This window comes from Pectinophora gossypiella, chromosome 3 (genome assembly GCF_024362695.1).
Source record: "Pectinophora gossypiella chromosome 3, ilPecGoss1.1, whole genome shotgun sequence".
Taxonomy (NCBI): domain Eukaryota; kingdom Metazoa; phylum Arthropoda; class Insecta; order Lepidoptera; family Gelechiidae; genus Pectinophora; species Pectinophora gossypiella.
The window spans coordinates 7,512,321-7,529,518 of record NC_065406.1 but is presented as its reverse complement, the minus strand read 5'-3'; the positions used below and the strand labels follow the sequence as shown (position 1 = coordinate 7,529,518).

The 17,198-nt window shown below is 37.9% G+C and overlaps 1 protein-coding gene across 17 annotated transcripts in view; it reads right to left on the bottom strand.

Annotated features, from left to right (window-relative positions):
- LOC126381993 (guanine nucleotide-releasing factor 2) overlaps positions 1 to 17,198 on the bottom strand; it is a 34,322-nt gene that overhangs the window by 6,850 nt on the left and 10,274 nt on the right. For 5 of the 17 annotated variants that reach the window (XM_050031662.1, XM_050031649.1, XM_050031650.1 and 2 more), the window contains exons 2-21: positions 16,150 to 16,318; positions 12,095 to 12,203; positions 11,878 to 11,986; positions 11,248 to 11,562; positions 10,783 to 10,924; positions 9,749 to 9,829; positions 8,961 to 9,088; positions 8,106 to 8,214; positions 7,588 to 7,695; positions 7,171 to 7,281; positions 6,589 to 6,702; positions 5,914 to 6,014; positions 4,760 to 4,783; positions 3,940 to 4,045; positions 3,601 to 3,705; positions 3,272 to 3,365; positions 2,832 to 2,927; positions 2,567 to 2,674; positions 1,277 to 1,481; positions 506 to 517 (exon numbers count right to left, since the gene is read on the bottom strand). In XM_050031662.1, coding sequence (XP_049887619.1) covers positions 506 to 517; positions 1,277 to 1,481; positions 2,567 to 2,674; positions 2,832 to 2,927; positions 3,272 to 3,365; positions 3,601 to 3,705; positions 3,940 to 4,045; positions 4,760 to 4,783; positions 5,914 to 6,014; positions 6,589 to 6,702; positions 7,171 to 7,281; positions 7,588 to 7,695; positions 8,106 to 8,214; positions 8,961 to 9,088; positions 9,749 to 9,829; positions 10,783 to 10,924; positions 11,248 to 11,562; positions 11,878 to 11,986; positions 12,095 to 12,203; positions 16,150 to 16,318 — 2,346 coding nt within the window. Of the gene's footprint in view, positions 1 to 505; positions 518 to 1,276; positions 1,482 to 2,566; positions 2,675 to 2,831; positions 2,928 to 3,271; positions 3,366 to 3,600; positions 3,706 to 3,939; positions 4,046 to 4,759; positions 4,784 to 5,913; positions 6,015 to 6,588; positions 6,703 to 7,170; positions 7,282 to 7,587; positions 7,696 to 8,105; positions 8,215 to 8,960; positions 9,089 to 9,748; positions 9,830 to 10,782; positions 10,925 to 11,247; positions 11,563 to 11,877; positions 11,987 to 12,094; positions 12,204 to 13,647; positions 14,166 to 16,149; positions 16,319 to 17,198 lie in introns of those variants that run through there. The other 12 variants (XM_050031653.1, XM_050031665.1, XM_050031651.1 and 9 more) reach the window with 11 other exon arrangements.

The following is a 17,198-nucleotide window of genomic DNA, read 5'->3' as shown; positions in this document are numbered from 1 at the left end:
AAATGGAATTGTATCTTGACCATTTTTAGCTTGCTTCTATTTTAAGATTAGCATTCTATTACAATTAATATTATTATTGCTATTTTTATTTATTTTCTTTGACCCCTGTCATCTACCCTATTGTGAAGTCCAATGTCAAGTACACCCGCACCCGCTCACGGCGAAGCCAAGTCGATAAAGCTTTAGGCGTAAAAAACATAAATCATGAATTTCGTATGTCGTACTGCCAATTGATTGTATTGTATAGATACAATTTTTTGTGCATGCTTTCTTGGAGGTAACATTTTGTTCAAAATAAAACACACTCATAAGCACAAAGTCGCAAAATCAGTTGTGAAGTCAGGCGAAAATCAAAGAAACCCTAAGTAAGCAGTGTTATAGAATTGGTATGAAGTTGCTTATGTTCTGTTTTGAAACTATGGTACAATTAGCACAGAAATATTAGCGAAGCTGTCAAGTTTACAACAGCAATGTGTGAGCCCAAGACAATGATCCAATGACTTACACTCGTCCGTCTCTGTAAAGTGAACGCATGAAAGGTCAGAGGTTAGATGTGATGGCACTCGTAACTTTAAAATTAAGGCAGGACAAACACATTATGAACCTTATACCATTAACTTGCATGATACTAAATATGATTTCTAAATAAATCATGCGACAAAATATCAAATCACCCTCTATTTAACGACTATATTTTAAAAGATTTTATTCTATAGTTTGTCACATAATTTAGCTGAATGAAAATGTTGGCATTAATATTTTCGACGCACAGTGTACAGCTTTTACCAAGTTGTCTACGTAAGCTTTTCCACTAGAACTTAGAAGCAGGTTATTATCATAGTCGAAGGATTCTACACATTTAAATTCATATGTTTCCTGGAGAAATCTCGTCTGATGGTCTGGTCTGATCCCGCGTTACGTAGCGTTTCGCCTGCCATGTTGCGGCTGTAGTTAGTATGTAACCTATACCTTGCATTAAGCGAAATGCATAATATCAAATTATCAACTTATGTGTTTCGTACCTACGAGTCATAGTTGTAATCATTGATGTATAATTTTGGTGTAGATTCTGGTAAACAAACTCAATTTCATTTAGGTTTGATAGTTCTAAAACCAGGACTGTCTCTTGCAGACTTCGTAAGTAAAGAACGCCACTAAAACTCGTAACTAAACCTGTCAGACTAAAATAAAAAAGTTGATGTCTATAGTAATCGGCACTAATGGCTTCTAGTGGGTATGTGATTAGTCGAAAGATCTGTATATAGGCCATGCTTACCTTTGGTTGCTTTGGTGGCAAGTACGATGAGCGCGTCGGGGTGTCCGCCGCGCACTTCAGGCCCGTCCTTGCTGGGCGCCTTCAGCAGTAGGTGCTGCGCGATGTCTGTGTGCAGGATGATGTCGTCACTATCCGGTACTGGGGCCGGCTTGCTGTCGCTGTTGTTGTTTGTCGATTGCACTGCCTCTGTGCTGCTTTCGCTTCTCTGTAACGACCGAATATTATAAAATTATATTATATTCGTATGACTGAATGCCCTTTTAAAATCCAAACCCCATTGTTTAGCTATTGTCTGGAAATTTCGGCATTAGGTTATACGTTTTGATATCACTCGGTTTCCCAGATTTGTGCCAGACAATAGGTTCGCCCCCTGTTATATGCGACTTAAACATACCTGGCGAGAAGTCGGTGTATTGCTATACAACTGCATGCGTAATATTATGTTTTGTGATGGAATTTAAAATAAGGAATAAGGGTGGTTTCCACCATGATTGGTTCATATTACGATATCTCTCTATTATCCGCTTTGTTAGAGAAGAAACCCTCAGGAGGAAGTTTCAAGTTAACATCTTATAAAACGGGTGTTAGGCTCTTTTCTTCTATTACATAATATTGCGAGAAAATTCCTTGACTAAACACTGCTACTAATGAGGTAAATAACACCCTCCGCGTCAGTGTTGATCAAGATCGTTACGCCAAAGTTTTGTAACATTAATTATATGCTAAAATATATTTCTATTTAATCAACATTTCATAACCTCTTCCTTTTGAACTGGATATAGTTTCCCAAATGTTTTTGTTGTTAGTGTATTTAAATAAAAGTATATGTTTATCAATATAGGCTCAATAACAATTAAACTGCAGGAGTTGCAGATAAAGCCTAAACATTGGATGTATATGGCTTGCACAACTGTCCTTTGTTTGATAAGGACATTGCAGGCTTGATTCACCTGATTGCTGAAAAAGTACGATGATTCCGTGCATCATTGTTCCCGGCTATTAGCCGTAAAAAGACACCACCAACCCGCAGTAGGGCAGCGTTGTGGAGTTTGCTCCATACCCCATCCGGTTGATTGAGGAGAGGCCTGTACCCAGTAGTGGGACATATATAGGCTGTTTATGTTATGCCATGTACAAGATAATAAACCAATCAAAACCTTTATTGCGTTCCATGTGGTACATAGATATGGTGAAGCGGTATACATACAAGACAAAGGCCTTATCATGGACCCTGCTAGGGCACAGCAACTTAAAATAAGTTTAAGATACATAAGCGGACATATCACTAACCTGTGAGGGTACGGGCGATGGTGTCGGCTGCTGAACAAGCATCTCCAGTTCATCTTCAAGCGGAAACTTGCATGGTGTCGTCCCTCTCCCAAACGAGTCATCTGAATTCTGCAAATTACAAAACAAACATTAAAATCGACATATTAATAAAGTTTCCCTAGAAATTATTGTTAACTAATCCAAGTGCAGTTTTTATATAAAGGTAGAGATGGCTCATGCGCGAATACAAAACAAATATGAAACAATAAAAAAACTTTTAACTTACAACATTGTTCATAATAGTTTCGTCAGCGGAACTGTTATGTGAGGACGGTCGCGGCGACGGCGGCGGTATCAATTCGTTGCTCGAATGCATCTGAAGCTGTAAATATGAATACACATATAGACATATTATATTAATTAATTTTGTATTATCAATGTCGTCGAATAAATTTTCCTATATGGACCGGAAATACAGAAACAGGACTGGGGGGTTAAAAAAGCCACATCAAAGCAATTCATCTAAAAACAGCAATTGCTATTTGGCATTTGTTTGCATTGCGCACTTAATTTTATATGCGCAAATGTCAAATTGCAATATTGCTTTTTTAGATGAATTCCTTCGATGTGACCTTTTTAACCGCCCTGGTCGTATGTACAACTGTTTTGGTTTTGGGGAGACGAGTGTATATTGAAAGAATGTTACAAGTAATCGATAATAAATACCTGTTTCTTCATCTTAGGCGGCAGCGCCGGGGGCTCTGGTGGCACAGGACTAGTGCCCGACGACGTAATCATGTTCACGCTGTCTTCTGATCCACTGTTCACAAACATAAACACATTAAATCATAGCTCTAGTAACTTCTAATGGACTACAAGCACATTGACGCTCAATACAGCCGAAACTAGCCGGTTATGTCTTTCCAAAGCTCGATGCCCATTATTTTGCCGCGTTCTGTATTTTTTTCTATCTTGTCAGTATATTTTGCCGATTTTTTTTTATTTGAACAGCTAACCGCTAATTATAATAAACGTTTGCATAGTATTTTTCGTACCTGAGTGGAGGGGTGCCGAAATGTTGTATTGTGAGCGACTGGGCGATGGAGCGCTGAACTTGCTGTTGCCTTTGAACGCTGATCCCTCCAATTGCATGCTGGGCGCTGTAATTATAAACAATATTACAGTAAATAAATTTAAAATATTATGTTTAGTTACAGCCTTTGATAAAATTGCCCCGAATAGTCTGTAGTATAGATGTGACGGCTACCTATTATTCGATTATGAAGAAATAAAGTATACATGTATGTTACATTCATAACACTTCCAGATACATCACAATTACAATGAAATAATGACAGCAATCAAATACAAATAAAAGAAAGAGTATACTTTACCTGGCCAAATTATAAGTATGTATGGAGTGTCGGAACATATCAGGCGGCGCGGCGGCGTTATTTGGCGGATGGCTGCAATTCCCGAACATCTCCATATACGCCATTACTAAAAACAAACAACACATTACACTCCACTTCAAACACAATCACAACTAAACTCGCAAAAATACTAAGTCACAGACACAGTGTAATCTTCAATCGAAAAAAAAACGTGAATATGAGAAAATATGCGAACCTATGTTAATAATGAAAATAAGAACAATCTTCGTAGATGATCTTATGGATGCTAAATGAGACACGATAGCAGCCACTTGACTGCCGAAATAAAACTAAACAAGGGCGCAGCATGATCGTATGAAACACTAATGAGATTCATCATTTCAGGCGATAATGAACTACTGTATGCCGCCTTTGTTAACAAGTAGAATTTAAAGCGGCGTAAGCCAATAATACAAGAGATGGGTGAACGTCTCGCACGTGATAAGCAAGCTGTAACATTGACCGTGAGCACTGTCTAACTAACAATGTAAAGGTTTACAAGTGTTTTTCGAGCGTAAGAGTCGAACTATGTCGTTGGATATTTCAATGAATTGGGCAGTGTTTTCGACGTATGAAAAATACAAATACAAGTTGAGGATCCCAATAAATCGAAATGTCACGACGATGACGCCTAAGCTCAAAATTCGCTTGTGTGATTGAAGCTGCTTAAGCGTCCGAGTCTCCAGTGGTCTGCAGCTTGGAGGTCGCTCAACGAGCAGTAAGGCGTCATTGCTCCACATCGACTAGTCGTACACTAGGCATTTCTCATGCATCCACTCACCACTGTACGCGACGCTTTGGAACACTGCGGCGCCGCACCGACACAACAGACAAACATGCCATTATTTCTCCCATGGTACAACACAGGTATACTACTCCGAATTTCACATTAGGAATTTTATTACGTCACTATTTGTTTAAAATAATACGTAAGGACACAAACAGAAAACGCGTTACGGTAGCAGGTGGCATTGTCAAACTTGAAGTAGGCTACCTCGATTTTACTGTACCATTACTTTCCCTAATTTACCAGACACTGGCAGGCGCCCACAGCTATATACATGTGCTACGTGATCCCAATATCAATTACAGCATCGTGCATGATATAGTTTTGACTTGGTCACATTAGAAGTATAGTACAAGCCACTATGAGCGATATTTGTACCTGCAGAAAGTGTACCTTTGTGTTACATTTTAGTACATTATCGAATTAGTATGACGGCAATTTACGAATCCATATTACGTTCAAAGTGACCGGCTGACTATCGATTTAATGTGAACGCTCCATACATTTATAAGGAGGTAAAGTGTATGATGTACGAACGATAAGATTAACCTTTAAGCAATGATAAATAAACTAAAGGGAAACATTATAGATTCAAAGTCACACAATATAACTTAACCTTAATAAAGGACATCACTGTAACATGTTGTTGTATACATCATTATCTCATTAATATTCCAATGAAGTTCACATTATAGAATTTACTTATTGTTGTGAAGGAAACATTGTATAGATTAGCATTTCATCTTAGTTGTATGTTTACTAACTTGTCAAGTTAAACAGTGTGTGCAAGGTGGGTGTTGGCGTGGAGTTGCGACTAGTAAGTGCTTAGAGCAACAGAATATCTATATTGGAGCCTATAATTAAACTTCAAAATGTTCCTTCAACAAATTAGATCTATACTTTTATGCCTGGCAAAAAAATTAAGAGGTCACAAAAGAAACCATAACAGCTGCAGCAGTTTTTAAGTGGTTATAGAGAAGAACTTATAGGGAAACTACGTACGATAATTTGTGCTCTTTTTGGTCAAACCTTTAATTTTGTGTTATAATAAAAACATTATTATACACACAAGTGTAATACGAGAACTGTATAATAATATTTTTACTGTGTAGTGTACTATGTGAAGGGTAAGTATTTGAGATACTGACTGTGTTTCTTTTTGAGCGGCAGCGGGGGCGGGCGCGGCGGATGGTGGTCCGCGAGCGTATGCGGCCGCGCCTCGCCGTGCAGCGAACACACCGGGCTTTGTCTGCAACACACACACTTCGTATACAATCCATCCCATTGTAAAGAGCCTGTATATGTCCTACTGCTGGGTTAGGCGGCTACTAGCCCAAACACCCCCATCAATCTACAGTAGAGCCAACGTTTATCGAGGGGAGACCTGTGCCTATTATATACTTCTTTATTAACATTACACCTTGGCAGGTGTCTCACTTTCGCAACAACTTGAATAATAAAGGAACTTATATTACTTCTACCTCTTTCAATCAATCAGTACGAATGAAATGAGAAACTGGTCCTGATCACCAATGGAACTGTCCCAATAGGTCACCCTTCCCCTTGACTTCAAAATTACAATGAGGAAGTGTCTATTATACTACACACTACTTCCTTACACACTCAAACGTATCACAATACTGCACGCGCAATGATAAACTCACTGACACTGGCACGCACTACCAAGGCGTTCACGCTTAGTAATTAAATCAAGGAAAGGTAATAACGGAAAAAACACGTCTCACTCTGTCTAACTTGGGTAGTTGGGTAACCTTGACTTCAGTTACGATAAGACAGTCGAGGTCGTATGGGGTAATAATCACCTGATTTCGACAGAGGGGAAATGTTGTTGAACGTCCGCGCGAATGTTCCGGCGCGTTTTCACCGGCAGCTCCGGCGGCGTCTCGCTCTCGTCTGACGTTATGCTCGCCAGTCTACTGCAAACATAAAGCACGTTACGAAAACAACCAAATTATGTCAGTCGTCCTTCAACAGTCTGCCGGGTGGAAGAAACAAACTTAGCGAAAGGCATCGGTCAATTGTATTTCTTCTCGCTCCGCGGCGTCATGATTGACTACCGGTTTAAGTGAAAACCTCTAATAAAGAAGAAACAACGATTGTGAGATGTATTAAGTCTGTGACATCAAAAATTAAATGCGAGTAATAAAATCTGTAATACACCTCTCATTTTATCCGGTAATGACACAACATACAACAATCAAGTATTACGCAACCAGTATTAAAAGATATATTTCATGATTATGTTAAGTAAACGTAAATTTATTTTATTGCTGTGAATAAACTCTGTTTACATATTCCTTACAGGTTGTTTAATGTCAATTTTAAGTAATAGTATTATAATTATGAAATAGAACACAAACAACGTGTGCATATCAAACACTTACTTTGACGAATGGTGCGTGGATAAACTGTTCATATTCATAATATTCATGCTTCGTTCAAAGCTTTGTAGAGTGCACTTCATTTCGCTCACACAGTCTGTACTGTCAAAAGTACTGCAAAAACAATAACATAAAGCTTGAAGACAGAACACAAAACAGTTAGAGATAGAAGAAGAATAAAGAATGTGTAAAGTATTGATGTGTAGTGAAAACATGAGGATGGTATATAGTTAACCCAGTGGCTACAGACCGCAACAAACGGTGACAAACATCGTGAAAACCATACATTAACCACAATTATAAACAATATACGAAGACATTAAAAACAAACGAATCTGTAGTCAATTGCGTCACCACAAATCCGTGAACAAACAAACATTTAACAAACAAGAACAAACAATGTGTAAACAAAAAATATACCTGTCAGTATGACTAGTGTAGTGGTGTGAAGAGAACGAGGAGGTGAAACTGTGTTCCGTGGACATCTCGGCGTGACCCACTGACACGAAGCCAGACTCATTAGAGAATCTATAAAACAAATAGACAGGTGAATGAAACGTAAACGACGATTTCACTGTCACCATCCATGCAGTGAAATGGACAGGAAATTAAGAAAAAAAAAACACGTCTAATATAAACTGCACATTAAAAAAAAAACAAAGAAATAAACATGCATGAATAGAAAAAGAATAAGCCTGGAGTACCTCAAAAAAAAAATATATTGGCGTCGAACGGCCTCTATAAAACTTATCACTATCAATTTTCTTTTTTCTTTTTATGAAGAACTCTTTCTTCAATTGGTTAAAAAGCAATCGTTATTACCAGTTTCATAATGGCATGTGAAATTGGTGCATTGAGGTACGGCCGACTCGTAAAGGAAATACTGAAGAGTGGTGATGTAAGAAGCGCGAAATAAAATAAAACGTGTGCGTACATACTGGTAGACATACCGATTGTGGTTGCCATGCGCATGCGCGTGCAGCTGAGACTCGTGCGACTCAAGAGACGCGCGCAGCTCATTCCCGCTGTTACAGCTGCACATTATGCCTGCAATTTTAACAATATATTTGTATTATTTGAATATATTAAAGTGCACGTCGATAGGATGTTACGGGTGAAAGCATTAGCCTTCTTTTAACTTACATTTCTTCATACATACAAATTTTGTTCTTAAAAAACGTAATAATTCATATTTAACTGGCGAGGAGTGGCTGTATATAATATTCGCCTCTACCCTATCCTTTTGGGGATACAAGTGTGGTGCTATGTTCATCATCATCATCATCATCATCAGCCCATTAACGTCCCCACTGCTGGGGCACGGGCCTTCCCTATGGATGGATAGAGAGATGCTATGTTATGTAATGCTAAATACCTATGGACAAATCAACACACTATTTTATGTCTCATAAATTTTCACTTTACAATAAATAACCGCTGCCCTATTACTGCCTTCAACCTCGTCAAATACTTGGCGACATTGACTTAGCAATTAATTTGGAAATTGTGTTCCACCATACGCCAAAAATATTCTCACTATCAGATCAAGATAATATGTCACCTGATAACGCGTTGGACATCAACTTGGGAGGTTTAAAAGGCTATATCGCAGCAATTCATCTAAAAAAAAAAACAATATTGCAATTTGACATTTACGAATATACAAGTAAGTGCGCAATGCAAACAAATGTCGAATAACAATATTGCTTTTTGGATGAATTGCTTTGATGTGGCCTTTTTAACCCCCCTGTTTCCAGAAAGAAAAATATGACAATAAGAAACGTATGACATACCTATGTCCGAATTAGGTGGCGTAGCGAACACGTGGTCGTGGTTGTTTGAGTCGTGGTTGTTCGTCTCGTCGTTGGACACGTTCAGCATGGAGTCCAGCGAACCACTGCTGTGAGACTGTAGTGATAGCCTGCAAACAATGGCATACTATAAACTCTGTAAATTACTTAATTATCAACAATTCTCGCACATTATATTTCTCTCTCTCTCCTTGGCATCAATATTTCCATATGAAAGCGGGGTATGCCGTCTTTGTTTCTCACTTCGCTAATTTTCCAATGTGCTAATTTGAGTTGTTTTAGACAAATCATCACCAGTCAGTTTCATTATGGCCAGTGAATACAACACATTGTGGATACTTAAAATTTAAGTAATAACCTAAGTGTTTTTTTAGTGTGAGCCAAAATTCATGAACATCTTGTGGCCGCTTTTGGTCATACCATAAGGTATGTATGATACACAATACTGACGTCATTGTGCTCGGTTAATGGCAATACGCTCGCCGCCTATTACATGGGACTTAAACATGGATGACGAGGAGTGGGTCTATATACTATACACCACTGCCTAACCTTCAGGGTTAAAAGCGTGATGCTATTTTATGTTTTACTTGTAATTTATATGATAAATAGAACAAACAAAAGTGAGTGATTCCTTCAAACATATAAAGTTTATTCATCACGTGCTGATAAGCGCAACTAAATTTCCAAGAACAGGTTGATAAATGTTGCTATAACAAGGCAATAAGGCAATGAAATCAGGGTTTATAAACTTTCTAAGTGCAACGAACCGGTCGATAGACAGAGCTAGAAGGGAGTTGTCGTTGGCAGACTTGCGCTTTGGAGGCAGAGGTGGGGCTAACTCGATTTTCCTGTAACAGAGATGTAAACACTTTTACTATCGATACAGCAATAACTATAAAAATATAAACGCCAACCCGAAAGTTAACGTCCTAGATGTCATAATATTGCCATGAAACCTGTATTCTTACGCTGTTACGAATAAAATGAATTATACATGAGTGTAACTTTATCAAACCGTCTAGAAACTATTTTAAGATAATTCTTACTAGATTGTAACAGCAATTTCTCATGTATTAATATTTATAATGGAGAAAACTCGTTTGACACCCGATTGATCAATTGACAGGAATTTCATCAAAATCAGTTTAGCCGGGCCGTTGCTCAAAGAGGATAAAAACTGCCTATTTCTGTCATCTGGTGTCTCTACTATTGAGTAAAATTTTTACACTGTAACCCGCTTGTACAGTGTTTAACTGCAAAATCATAGTGATCACTAAATAACGGAAAGAAAACTTAGAAAAACTTATTTTCAATCAAATCTGCGCTTTTCCAAATGGCTGCTTTTCTTTATCGTATCTCATCCTTCAGACGGGATACACTCCACGTTACTCCACATTTTATAGCAATTTATCACAAATTTTAGCTGAACAGTATGGAGAACTGTCAAAACACTCAACAGTGCTGCCGCCTACATTTGAGCTTCTAGTTTTTATCGTCATTTAGGCAGCAAATAATACGTCTTTAAAATATATTAAATTAAACTTCACTGTGTTATTGATAGTTGCAATATTTAATTTTTTTAGAAATTATTTAAGGACCCTAGAATAGTACAAGTTTTATTTAACCACATGCAACTTGAGACCACATCTTACAACTTCAATGTCAAGTGTGTTAACGGGTGACTTGCGGTCAGTTATAATTCTACCTATTCCGATAATTACGGTCATGAACTATATTTTATATGTTTATCCAACCTATTGCATTATGGAAGATTATACCAGACTATCGTATAGCGACGTACCTGTTAGGTCTCGCAGGTTTTGGCGGGGGTGAATCGGGCGCATCTAGCACGGATTCCGAGGAGTGCGACGCTCGCACGCCGGTTGGTTCATTAGACCCTTCACCGGTCAATAGCGACCTTTCTTTCGGCGTCAATGGGATATCTGCGATGACATTAGTAAGTTACTTAAAATTCCATTTATTCTGCCTACTTTTTGCATTTTCGAAGATTTTATACATCTTTAAAACGGACGTTACGCTGAATTAACAGAATATACATGTCATCGCATACTGTTTAATGGTGTGTCAGCATTTCTGTCCATTTTGAATTAATTATATTCTCATTTTGTCTGTCAAGTAATAAACAAAACTACTAGAATATAAATTACTGGTTATTAATAAGTTATAAAAATACTAGATAAGAACTTCTTCCACCACTCCCTTTCGCACTCTTATACATATACAGAGAAAAAGACAAAATACAAACCGGGCAAAGAGTTTCTCTGAGTGGAAGCGCGGGGCGAAACAAGCGCTGGTCGCGGCGAGAGCGCGGGCCGCGTCATGTGTTGTTGCGCTAGGGCTGCGACTTCGTCCACGGCCGCCGTCAGCCCCTTGACAACCGAGTTCACGTGTTCAGTAGACAGGGCTTCGGCAGACGTGTCCATTTCCTCGTGACTCGCGTCAGCGCGCAAACTGACGACCGTCACTTCGTCACACAGACGTATGAGCATCGCCAACGCCCCACACAAACGCTTCACTGCGCTTGTTAGCTGTGGCGATCTACCGCAGTACGGTTTTGTGGCTGCAATGGAATACGTCACTTTAGAAATCATACACAAATCACTTTCTTAATCAAGGGCGAGCAAAAACTAATGTTGAGGACTCTGGAACTTCTACAATCTATTTTGACACTTTTGTGGTGGTTTATTTTCCAGAAACTAGTTCATTTGAACTTGAAAGATACTTTTCTTCACCTAAAAAATATGTACATTTTCTTTAAATTCCAAAAGAGTTACGCGCGACTTCAGTACTTCTAGATTTTTATGAGTCACCCGTACTTCCAACTGAGTAACCATTGAACTTACTTGAACGAATTAGCAATTATTAATAATAGTACCTTTGTGGATATTAGCGATCGACTCGAAAACGATGGTGCCATTATCCGGCAACATTTCCAGCTTCTTCTTGGTAATAACATCAGAAAAGTGTTTCAAGCCAAATGTAACCTGTAATTGATAAAAAATAGTTAGTTCGCCGACAACAATGGACGTAATTTGCCGGATGAATGGTTTGTAGGTGATCACGATAAAAAGAAATGTTAGGTTTAGACCGACCTCTTTGACTAGCCGTTCCAGTTCTTTGGCAGGCGTGACTTCCCCCTCCTCCGCGGTTGCAGACCTCGTCCCCATGTTCCGAAGCCTCGGACTAAGCGGGGAATGTGATCTGAAATAAAAAAAATTGTTGGTTAAATTGAGTCATACTCCACCTACATCAGTCATCAACACTTCATACATTTAATTAGGTAGGTACCGGATAAATCAATATAAGAAAAACCTATAAAGACTTAACCACAAGATGCGAGTTTTTTCCCTCAGTATGCATTAACTAAGTGGCCGGAGAAACGGGGAGCGCTGAAGGCCCTCAGGAATATTAGTATGCCATAAATATGACGCGAATCAAAGTTACAGTAGCACAGTCACTAAATGAGTATAGGCGACATCATTGCATAGTTTTATGACTGATCCTACTTGATTGTCAGAAGTAGTGTAAGTAGAGTGCCGAAGGTTAAGTACCTACCGATTTGCTCGTAATTGGGATGTTCTCTGAAAGTAAAAAAAATCCATCCACCCTCAGGGAAAGTCCTTTAACTAAATAAATAATCAATGTAATGAACATTCCTCAAGAATTTATACTACACTCTGGAAGTTACCACTGTAAAATTAATATCTATTATTGAATACGAAAAGTAGACCTTATAAAATTGAATTACATTTGCACTATTACAAAAATAAAATGAAGCACTGTGCCAAAAATGTTTACTTGCGCAACCGTGTTAAGTAACATGATGGATGACCAGTCACTTTCGGAGCCTATAAAAAAGGCCCAGATAAGGCGTGGATGTCCTGACATACTTGTACAGCTGACGAACCGACTGTATTGTTAAACGATTGATAATACCATAATGATAACAACAGCAACAGATGTTTTCCTTTCTGAGAATTATGTGAGTACTTTCAACTACAACTATAAATAAAATATAAAGATATCAATAAATTATAAACTAATCATGATTAGCACTATAGATTAGATGTGTAAAAAGATATTTTTAATGTTATCGCTAGTGTTATGTACTTACATTCAACTTTCTCCGACATGGTACAAGTCCAAAAGAGCTTCGTTATGTTACAACATCGTAGTAAAGCCTTATATAATGTAAGCGCTACAAAATGTATTTGAGGTACTTCGTTTTAAACAAGTCATTTATTAATGTTTATTGCAGTACATAATTAAAAACCCACTTAAAAATGTCGTTGTGAAGAATGTGTTAAGTTGCGAAAGAGCTGTTTTGCATGCAAACCCACACCACATCGCGAATAACAACACCAAGCTATTTGTTAGATATTCAAGTAGGAGGTCCCGGTTCACCTTACGCACTTTGCATGTACAAACAAAACACGACTATTAAAATTTAATCGTCATCAATTCGTACAGGCACTCATTCATATTACATTCTGCATTACATTATCATTTAGTATCGCAATTAGATATTTCAACAATATTTTCATAATAATACAATTTTGATAAGTAACTCAATGAGTTAGATAGATAGATAGATAGATATTTAGATAGATAGATATCTATCTATCTATCTAACTCAATGCCGTACCGTTTTCCATCGTTAATAAATCTTCTGTGAAGTCTGTTTGTGTGTTTGTTAAACCAGTCACCGACAGGCGTCCGCACTGCGTTCGACATTTAGGCACAATACACAGATAACACTTGATCACACTAATTACTTTTGCAACTCGAACCACTTTCAAAACGTTACTGAGGTGTTTTAAATCATGTCTAGAAGACAGAATAAATAATACCTAAAGCAATTTACGTCATGTCGTCAGACCGAGCGCGAACATTGAAATGTAATCACTTAACAGTGCACGCACTAACTAATGAGATTTCAGCGGACAATGTCACTACACTAATGAGAGCGACACTCGCGATAGTGAGTCATAATCACCGCCACATTTAGTGCAATGTCCACGCGCGCCCGACGACTACCGCCAGCCGCGACACCGCCTAATTGTTTCCCTTACTTCACACCGTTCGATGTAAGCGCAACGGATACGATTGCGGAACTATTTAAAGAAATTTAAATAGTCGTGTGGCGCAACGCAACATCGATGTTCTTTCACCAGCGGCCGAGATAAAACTGTTGAAGGAGCGACACTTTCTTACGTTGCTGTCACTCAGCTAGATAGCAGAGCTATGCATGTAAATTTATCAATTTAGATAAGAAACAATACAGTTTGTTAGATTCCTCCTTACAGTACAAACTAACCAGATAACGTTGTGATAATATAAAACATTTATATTATCTTGCTATAAGTTTTGTAAACAAACGCGGGTTGGAGTACCAAAATAGAAATCAAGAACAATTCACTATTCTAGTATGATAAATAAATACTATAAAGTAAAAAAATGTGTTGTATATTGTAGGCATTACAAATACTACTGTTGTTCGGTCTTTGGATGATCCCCAAATAGGCATACGGTATGAATTATTAGTACAAGTAGGCATAGAATCTTACAGGAAAACAATTTGTTAATATGTATAATTAAAATTACATTATTTTGTGAATCTAATAATAAAACAAAAAAAAATTAAAACAACAGTACCTAAGCTAATTACTACATACTTTGTGGGCTCAATGCAAATTAAGACTACTTATTCAAATCGTGTGAAGTCATTTAAAATAATATGTGTTTTACACTACACTCATTTATAACTATATTACTCAACATGTAACACATTAGCAGCTTTCACACAAGTATTAATAAATAACTAACATGTTTATGAAGTAATATTTTCCCTGTTGACCATTTAAGTTTATAGTAATAAACAGAAATACCACTATTTTTACGTAATGTTATATTTAGTTGTATAATTATTGTATAAAGTAGTCATTACGTTTAAAGTAACGACTTGAAAAAGTAAAATTTAATATTGGTGAGATTATTATTAAAACTAGTTGTTAACTTGTTACCTAAGAACTGTTTGACCTAAATAAAATTGTATGAGCTTTTACAAATTCAAGCCACGTTTAGTTAGCGCGCGGTGTAAAAACTTGTTACGTTATCTCGTTTTAGGGCTACTTCGATCGGGCTTCCCCAAATTTTCTCAGTGAGATGTAACTTCGACATGGGTTACGAGTTTTAGAAAACGTATTAGTTAATGACTTATTAATTGCGGGTCATAAGGGCACCTCTTTTAACATTATATTATTTAGGTATCTACTATGAAAACAAAACATAACAACATTAAACACAATTTACAACGGTTTTTGTATAGAATTTCGGATGAAGTAAAACTAATGAGTACGAATGATACAAGACATATAGGTATCTGACAATGGCAGCCCTAATATAATATCGAAGTTTGCTTCATCATTCAGCTTTATACCATAACAGATTATGGTCATAGGCCTGCATAATGCCACATTAAAGTCTTCTCAATACTCATCATTCATCACGCCTTTGCTTGCTGACCGCAATACCAAATTCACGTGTTACTATCCAGACAGTTCCTCTGTTAACGTTATTTATTACAGTAAACCACTATCGCAGGGTTTCGCTATTACCTATTAATAATTACGTTACGTCTAAAAATCACAGCATGAGTTATATCTTCTAAACCGTTAATAAATTAATGCTGAACATGCATAACTATGTTTCGGGTACCCCTAGGGGTGAACTATCTCTGGACTTCGACTTAACACTACTCCTTGGGACACTCTGTATAATCTATAATACAATATTTGATCCGCAATGGGCAATAAAGGTTGGAAGAAGGTTAGTTGACGTGGGTGAAGAGAGCCATGGTGAAACTACGCTAAAACAAGTCGTTTTGTAACAATCTCACGTCAATAATTCACACTTTCGTCGCTTTGTACGTAACCCATAAACACTGTAGTGGTAGGTGATACAGTAGGTACTCGCGTAATTGATGGCCAAAATATCGTAGACATTGAGGAAAGACACTGATTTAAAGATAACACGGGATCGAAGTATCACGCGAGAAAGGAGATTCAAAGCAAAAACGTCCGATGTAGACTGATATGATGATACGTACGGAAACATACGTTCATTAACACAATGGACAATAGGTTACCTGATCGCAGACTGCAGATGCGGTGGATGGTGCTGCTGCGCCGGGGAGCGCATGTTGGAGATGCGCTCGAGCAGGTCGTCCTTGAAGGAGCGCGCGCGCCGGGCCAGCTTGTTCGCGCCACGCAACGAGCCGCGGTGTCCGGACCCCGCTTCGCTGCTTGACTCGCTCTCTGGCGGAAACAAATACCTTCATTAGCTTTAAACATATATCTAATAGGTGCACGTGTCGAGTTGGTTAGGCCGGTTGCAGAACATGGAATACCACGCATTCGAAAGAAGATATACATACAAGCTGGCACTAGCTAAGGGTATCGACATAGACGGATACGTCGGGGAGACATTATCATCACCCATCGCCACTCCCCATATTCGCCCAAGATGCATTTGATGTATGGTGGCAGGTTCATTAGCGTCAAATAGGTACATAATGTTCAGGGACTTAAGTCGCGTATACACTACGTCGCCGAATGGACACTTGCGACGTTCATTGCAACATCGTAATCAACAGTACAAGCAACAAAAATGTCTTGAAGTGTGAATGGGCTATATACATTTTTACGACAAAACTATTTAACGACTGGCAGAGGTATTACGTGCGACCTACACTATTTGCGAGACAGTTAAAGCCTTTATAAATAAATACATGCCTACAATCCCAGCAGAAATCACGAAATCAGCCAATGTGAATTAGAACTATTTGTTAGCTTAGGATAATTATAACGATTCTTGGAAGTGTTCCTCCCTAGAGACGAAAAAAGAAAAAAACAGGGATATACGAGTAGGTAGAACTCTACAAGAGCGTTAAGCTAATAAAAAAGCTAGCTATCGTAATTACTTCGGAATTTACTCCAAAACCACGTGGACATTTTGCATTTTAAATTATGTTTCCAATTTTGCATTTTAAATAAAGTTGGAAATCAGTCAAGTAGGTAACATAAATGTACCAATATCAAATATTTCAAGATTTAAAAATAAACCGATTTCAAAACTATTTAAATTATTGCAGTTTTGAAACATCTTACTACATTGCGACTCTAAAGTGGTATCGGA